The 8,261-nt window shown below is 39.5% G+C and overlaps 1 protein-coding gene across 5 annotated transcripts in view; it reads right to left on the minus strand.

The window, feature by feature from the left end:
* The window catches only part of LOC106876049 (nuclear pore complex protein Nup50), a 73,254-nt gene that overhangs the window by 16,872 nt on the left and 48,121 nt on the right, over positions 1–8,261 (minus strand). For 3 of the 5 annotated variants that reach the window (XM_052976782.1, XM_014924444.2, XM_014924445.2), the window contains exons 3-4: positions 5,796–5,852; positions 495–572 (exon numbers count right to left, since the gene is read on the minus strand). In XM_052976782.1, the coding sequence (XP_052832742.1) occupies positions 495–572; positions 5,796–5,846 (129 nt within the window). In that variant the 5' untranslated portion in view covers positions 5,847–5,852. The remainder of the gene's footprint in view (positions 1–494; positions 573–5,795; positions 5,853–8,261) is intronic. The other 2 variants (XM_014924446.2, XM_052976783.1) reach the window with 1 other exon arrangement.

An 8,261-nucleotide genomic window follows, 5' to 3' on the forward strand; every position in this document is an offset into this window, starting at 1 on the left:
ATATATATATATATATATATATATATATATATGTATAGTGAGTTCAAAAAAGAAAAACGACAAAAAAAAACAACAACGCGAAGACGTGAGACAGATATTGTGTTACTGGACGACGCTCGGGAAAGGAAAGAAAGAGAAGGATAAAACGTAAAGTTGACCTCAGCAAGGTTTGAACTCAGATCACACAGAACTGAAAGAGATGCTGCTAAGCACATTTTGTCCCACGCACTAACAATTCTGCCAGCTCACCATTTTGATATTCAAACATAATAGCAGACATAGTGTATCTAGGATTATATCCTCGAATATGTCTTTCCCTTGTGTAATTCAAAAGAGCTTTAGTGACTATTTCTAGCAGGTCAAGTGACAGGTAAAGGTTCCATTGATGGCTAGTGTTAATAATCAGCAATTGCATACATATATATATATATATCCATGATTTAGTTCCATCTATTAGTAACACACACACACACAAAGTTACACAGATAACTTACCTCTTCATCTTCCTCTTCTTCATCCCAATTTCGGTCGTTCAGCTCTGACGTGGCATTACGTTTTGCCATAGTTACTTCCTGATCAAAACAAAAAGAAACAAAATAACATCAATATTACAGGGACTGAACCCTTATGTGGCCAACCCCCATTAGACTGCCTTTCCTTGTTTTATGATATAAACTTCCTTGTTGTAAAGTGATCAAAATTAAAAGCTCTCAGAAAAATTTCAACAAACACCAAAGTTATTTCACTAAACTCTTTATTAATTTCCAAAACCAATCAAAGTCTTCTTGTTCTGCCCTCAGAGCCAACCTGACATCTTGTCACCACCAACTTGTTCTCTCTTTCTGCTTTCATGCCAATTACCACCTTTTATTCTAGTATAAAATGAGTAGCAATGCATCTCCTCTACAACAAAAAAAAAACCCTATTCTGTTCTGACCCCTTCCTTCATACTCTAACTTTTGCAACTCATGGCATAAAGCTGCTTCCCTCTCAACTATAGCTCGATTCAGATGAAGAGGATCTTAATTTTGCAAGCTAAATGGCTACCTCACTAATGCTGGTGCCTCTGTAAAGTGGTTGACTTTAAAAGCCATTTTTATTTTTTCCTTTCCTCTTCAGACTCCTTTACTTTTTCTATCCTTGTTTTCTTTCCTTTCCTTTTTCTCCCCCTCCACCACTGACTCTTTGCGCTCACAGGCGAAACTTAGAATAACAGACTCAACCAAAATAGTGTGTGTGCGCGCACATACACACACACAATGGAAAGTCCCTGGGATTATACACTTAGAAAAAAAAAAAACTTTATTAATTTTTCCACTGTAATAATTAAATGTTTATAAATTACCTATTTACAAATCGTCTTTAAACACATTGATTTTTAAACATTTAATTATTACAATGGAAAAATTAACAGGAAAGCCATGTCTATTCACTTTTTCAATTACATATCTACACACACACACACATATATAAAAAGAAAGGGTTGGTAGCATAGTCAGTCACTCCTTAAACACTTGATGCTGTTATATAACATAATGTAGTTTCTACTCAGCAGTTGCTGTGTAGCTCTAATCTATAGGATTCATAACTTGGAGCAGAAATCTAACCATCCTAGGACTGCCCTAAACATATACTAACCCAAACGCACACGCACACACACTTGCCTAACAGCTCCAGTAACTCTATGTGGCAGAAACCCATTAAAGATTAATACTTATGCATCATGGTTCCCATACAAATAAATACGCAATTAGAGATAGATGCAAGCAGAAAGAATAAAAAGAGAACAGAGACTGAGTGAATGGCGTGTAGATTAAGGATAATTATTGCCAGCTATAAATACTTCACACTCCATTGCAGTAATGTTTGCATTGTATAAAACCAAAAAGCAACCTAAATGCTTGGTTGAATATTTTATATTCCTCTCCTTTCTAACCTATTATATGTCCCTTTACATATGCAACGGGTTGTTTTTTTTCTCCCCCCCCCCCCATCTGGTTTCCATCGATAACACTAACAGTTATATGAGTTTGTGATGTCTACATCTCTCTTGACAAGAGGTGAAGTGTTTTACATTTGCTTCTCCCTTTTTAACCACAGACAAACGTGTTAAATTTATAATGAGTATTATGAGATCATACATGCTAAATGGCTTTTTTTTCACCTGGCTCACCTGAGAGACTCAACAAAAGCAGAACTTATTATATTTGCTGTATCCAGACCAGACATGTGACAGGTGGGATCCACTTCCTAGTCACAGACGAGAGGATTAGAATCCAGAGGGTATGTGTGTCTCTGGATCTGGATTAGTTGATTAGTGTGGACGGTGTAGGGAGAAGAGAGAAGAGATTTTGCAAGAGCTGAGAAACTCCATTCTTCTTCTCAGATGAAGAGAGTACTCCACAGACATGGTTGGAGGCAGTCCTGACCCACCCCACCCCCACCATACACAAACTTATCCAAAGTTATCAGATTCGTTGTTGTGTTTTCACCAACCCTGACCACCACCACTTTCCCATGATTTGGTTTTTATTCCCCAGATACTCCTGTTGCAACAACCGTGAAATGAGATCAATAACCAGTAAAGTAGGGGTCTGGGGACATAAGGATTTGCACCAAGAAGGGCATCAAGCTGCAGAATAGGGGCCGGTGAAGGCACATGGCCTAGTGGCTAGGGTACTCAGCACATGATCGTAAGGTCGTAAGTTCAATTCCCGGCAGTGTATTGTGTCCTTGAGCAAGACACTTTATTTCATGTTGCTCCAGCTTGTTCAGTCCCACTGTGTGGCACTTTGGCTAAGTGCCTTCTACTACAGCCCTAGGCTGACCAAAGCTTTGTGAGTAGATCAGGTAAACAGAAACTGAAAGAAGCCCATTGTGTGTGTCCTCGTCTTGACACCATTCCCAGTCTTGTCATCGTCATCATTTAACATCCGTCTTCCATGCTGGCAAGCCAGAGAACTCTGCCCAACTCCACTGTCTGCCTTTCCTAACACCAACCACTTTACAGAGTGGATCAGGTGCCTTTTTTTTCATGCGGTACCAGCACCAGAAAGGTCTACTTTGGCATGGGTTTTATGGCTGGATGCCCTGCCTAATGCCAACCACTTTACAGAGCAGACTGGGTTCTTTTTACACGGTCAGCTTTTCGACCAAGAGGAAACAGGTGAGGGGTAGTGACAGGGAAGGCACCTGGCCATAGCAGATTCACCTCAATGAATTCTGTCTGAGCATGGAAAACTGCACATTAAAATGATGATGATGATGATATAACACAAAGACCTTATCCTTTTGTGGAGATGCAACAATTTCAATGCAAGGCTTATGGTGCATGTGCACATGTGGTGGTGTTGGAGGTGCATATCTGTAGAATGAAATGGAAATCTTCATTGCAGCTAGAGGAAAAGAATTAAAAAGAAAAGAGATATGAGAGAGAGAGAGAGAGAGAGAGAGAGAAAGAGAGAAAGAGAGAGAGAGAGAGAGAGAGAGAGAGAGAGAGAGAGAGAGAGAGAGAGAGAGAATAACAACTACTGCGTTTTCATTATGTCTAGAATTCTGTTATTTCTGGTTTAACTACAATTGATTTTGAACAGTTTTCAACAGCTATTATTATTATTATTATTATTAATTTTATTATCATCATCCTCATTGTGTATTTAAAAGTACACTTACCTTCCCTACCAATTCCTTGCGCACTATTACAGCATCTCCCCGGCACTGAGAGTGAAAATAGCCACTGCAATATTTTTGTCTTTATTTAATCACACATTTTAATCTTTCTCTCTGATAAAATTAACAGGGAAAAACAGCAAGTTCCCAATCAATGAAACTGTGTACAGCAGTGGAAGAAAACGATGACGGCAATGATGATGACGACGGGAGTTGATTCAGTAAAAATTATACGAAATATTCCTTTCTATTTTTTTTCCCCCCTTTTTGTTACTAATTCTTTGAATAACCTACAATTCCCCGTCTGTCTGTGAGATTTCCATTAAGAAGAAAAAACAAAAACAAACAAAAATGTTAAAACCCCAAGGATTCCCACTTGTTGCAATTCATTATGTGGACTACATTTAACACTTGGCCAACTCCCCCCCCCACTCACTACTAAAAGCAAATCTAATCGACACACAACCAATTTTACAAGCTACACACACACACACACACACACTCAGCTATATATACTCACACAATACATACACACTTACACAGCTATACACACACACTTAAAAATGCTTTCTGAATATTGCTCTTTGAGCCAGTCATGTTAATATAAAACATGTTAATACACTGCCTTACTTATGGTACAGACTATATAAAGCAGTTTATGTTTTTCTTTTCTTTTTCTTTCTTTTGCCATTGATCTGCCAGGAGTAAAGTCCACACACACACACACACACACACACACACACACACAGCACTTGGTAGAATTATTAGTGTTGGACAAAATGCTCAGCGACATCGGTTCCTGGTTCTTTACATTTAGAGTTCAAACCCTGGCAAAGTTTCACTTTGCCTTTCATCTTTTCAGGGTTGATTAAATACAACAAAGCACTCGTCCAGTCTTGGGGTCAATGTAATCGACTGACTAAACCCCACCCCCGCCCCCTACAATTTCTGGCCTTGAGCCAGAATCTGAAACCATTTAACCCTTTAACATTCAGATTATTTTGTCACATGTAATGCTTTATTTATTCACATTGTTTTCAATTAATTATGCATCATCTCATGGCTTCGAAATGTTGATGTCATCATCATCATCACTATCATCATCATCATCATCATCATCATCATCATCATCATCATCATCATCCAACCACCGTTTTCCATGCTGGTTGATGAGTTTGACAGAAGCTTGCAAGTCAGAAAGCTGCACCAGGCTTCATTTTCTTTTTTGTTGTTTTTTTTTGCCTGGTTCCTATGGCTGGATGCCCTTCCAAATGCCACCCACTTCACAAAGAGGATTGGGTGCTTTTTATGTGGCACCAATTCAGGTGCTTTGCTGGTGCCACAGATGTGAGAAGCTGGGTCTGGCCAGTTTGGACATAAAACAGGAAAAATATTTGGGTGGATTTGATGGTTTAAATGGGTTAAGGGAGCAGAATTGGTAGAGAATCGGACAGGATGCCAAGTGGCATTTCTTCAGACTTAAACCCTTCAAGGGTTTAAGTTGAACAAATCAATGCCAGTATCTATGTTTTCTTAAAGTCTGGTATTCATTCTATCGGTCTCTTTTGTTGAACTGCAAAGTACAGGGATGTAAACAAACCAATATCAGTTGTCAAATGGTAAAAGTCATTATTTTAATGCCTATTGTACCAAGTTGTCAAGTGGTAAAACAGGCCCATGGAGGGAACATGTGATAGGGGTAGACCCAGGAAGACGTGGGACAAAGTGGTGAGAAAGGATCTTCAGATGTTGGGCCTCACAGAAGGAATGACAGGGGACCAAGACCCCTAGTGGTTCGCTGTGCTTGAGGAGACATGTCAAGCTAAGTAAAATTGAGGCTGTCCTTGTATACAGGCATGACCCCTGCATCCCTCTTCAGCTGAGTGTTCCTAATCTTGCGGGTCCGTGGGTGATGGTGCCACGTAAAAGCATTCAGTACACTCTGTCAAGGGGCTGGCATTAGGAAGGGCAACCAGCTGTAGAAACCCTGCCAAAACAGACATGGAGCCCTGGCAGCTCTTCAGCTGCTCAGCACTTGTCAAACGGTCCAACCCATACCAGCTAGAAAACGCATGTTAAATGATGATGGTAATGATGATGATGACGACAACAACCTGAGATCTCACCTTGTCACTTCTTGGTTTTACCCTTCTGTCATCACACGATACTTCAGACATCTAAGACTGGCAGAGGAATAGAAAGAGAACCTGAATGAAACGGAGCTTTTCAAGACATACAAGCAATACAGGATCACCAGACAAGGTGTAGGTGTGTGTTAGCATTCACCTGTGTATGTTTGGGGTACAAGGAATTAATGACACTAATTAAACAAATGAGAAAGTGAACAGAGATTTATTTAATGTTCTCTCCTGTCACAAAGTTATTTCAACAAACAAGTCGTTAAGAAATTAATCCCATTATAATGCTGTCTTATCACAAAGATAGTCCAGTCCAGTCCGGTCTTAAGCCCATTAGTATTTTCACTTCGATACAAGTGGTGTTTACGGAAAAAAAAACATTAAAGAGGTTTACACAGATTATTGATGATGTGGTCATTACACAATGGAGGGACTGACCAACTCTACAACTATTGTAATAAAGCAACCAATATTATAATTGCTGCAAGACTGACCACCACCACTGACCACCACTGTTATTACTGCAAGACTGACCAGTACCACTGACCACCACTGTAATTACTGCAAGACTGACCAGTACTATAATGAAATATAGTTAAGCATTTTGTCCGGTGTGCCTATTAGCATGCTGGACATAATAATAACATGTATTACACTACTATTATTGTCATCATCAATTTAACGTTCACTTTTCAATGCTTGCATGGGTCAGATTGAATCTGTGGAGGTTGATTTTCTATAGCTGGATGCTCTTCCAGTCACCAACCTTTACCTGTTTTCAAAGAAGGTGAATATTTCCTTATGGCCAGACATGTTGACATGGAAGACTGGAGATGAAGGACACCTCTTGAATGATGGTGATGCTCATTTACAACTCTCGTGATATCAAGGCCAAGACACACACCCATACATGACAAGCTTCTTTCAGTTTCCATCGATCAAATCCACACACATGGCTTCTGGCTAGCCTGGGGTTATAGTAGAAGACATTTGCCCAAGGTACCACCCAGTGGGACTGAACCTGAAACCACACTTGTGTCGAGAGAGTTCTGTGTTGTTTAGCAATGAAGTATTGACTTAACACAAAGCCAAGGTCCACTAATTAAAGGTACAGATGATTTAATTAACCCTGGGATATTACAGATACTTATTCATGCACTCCTCATGAAATGCAAAGTCAATCCTGGTGGAATATGGAGTTGCCAATGTAACAAGACGAGAGTCAGTAGAACCACCAAGCAAACGCTTGGCCATATTGCTTGTCCTAGTAACCAGAATATTATTGCAATATCTTGGCATTTTCTATTTCCAACGAGCTTTTTAAGTTTACAAGAATTTCAGCTGTCAATTTCGGCTTGCCTTCACTGACAAGATATTTCAACTAAGCAGACAAAGGAATTGATTTCTTCGCATTTTCAAAGAGTATTGAATGAAGTAGAAAGCAAATGAGTGGTAAAAGTAAGCACAGACAGAAGCCTTTCAGATGAGAAATTCCATCCAAACAGCAGCTTCCTTAAATGCTCTCTTCTTCTTCATTAATAAATAGGTAACACTTGACAGATTGACAACCTGCTGACAATTAAAGCCAGAAGTCAACTGACAAAGGAGGAAGAGTGGGGGGGGTGGAGGTGAGGGAGTGGAGAAGAGAACTTAAGAGAGTGCGGGGTCGGGGAAGGAGAGAATTAGAGAAGAAACCAGTTTAATAAGGATTTGTGGATTAAAAAACATTTTACAAAGACAATGAAAATGTGAAGATTAATGATGCAGGAAAGAAAAGAAAAACAGAAAGACATAAAACAAAGTGTTTTCAGGAAGATATTTGGGAATTGGTTCTCGGACAAAGAAACATTGGCCTTCACACCATTTGGAAGAACTTTGATCCAATAAACAAAGGAAGAAAAAAAAAAATAATAAAAGACCCCCCACCACCACTCCCACCTGTCAGTTTGTTAATAAAAATCACTTTGAATATATGATTAGTTATGCAAGTATTGAATAGCCTAAATGATTGAAATCATGTAATTAACCACAAAATGCAATTCACTAAATTTTGCATAATTGGCTATAAATTATATTTAAATATGGTTAATAAGGAAGGAATTCCAACCGTGTTTTGTGGTTTGCTACCTCAACGGCTCCTTTATAGGATCCAGTGGCTAAAGACATCATCAGGAGGAACCACGTCTGGCTTCGGCCCCTACTCCTCTACCGTTTTCGATGTGGTGGGGCTCCCCCTTTCAGAGATGTCTTCAGTTCTGGTGTTGAGTGCATTTCCTCTTTCTCCTTCTTTCTTCTGTTCCCTGGCCTCAACGAGTGTCAGTGGGCGACTGATCATCCTGCCAAATTTCCCTTTAAATACTCGCTGGTAAGGTTCCAGCAGCCAGCACCAGCTTGTTGTCACATGACACTTTAGTTGGTCGATAAATTAAGTACCAGTTGCATACTGGAGTCAAT

Source organism: Octopus bimaculoides, chromosome 25, assembly GCF_001194135.2.
Source record: "Octopus bimaculoides isolate UCB-OBI-ISO-001 chromosome 25, ASM119413v2, whole genome shotgun sequence".
Lineage (NCBI taxonomy): Eukaryota > Metazoa > Mollusca > Cephalopoda > Octopoda > Octopodidae > Octopus > Octopus bimaculoides.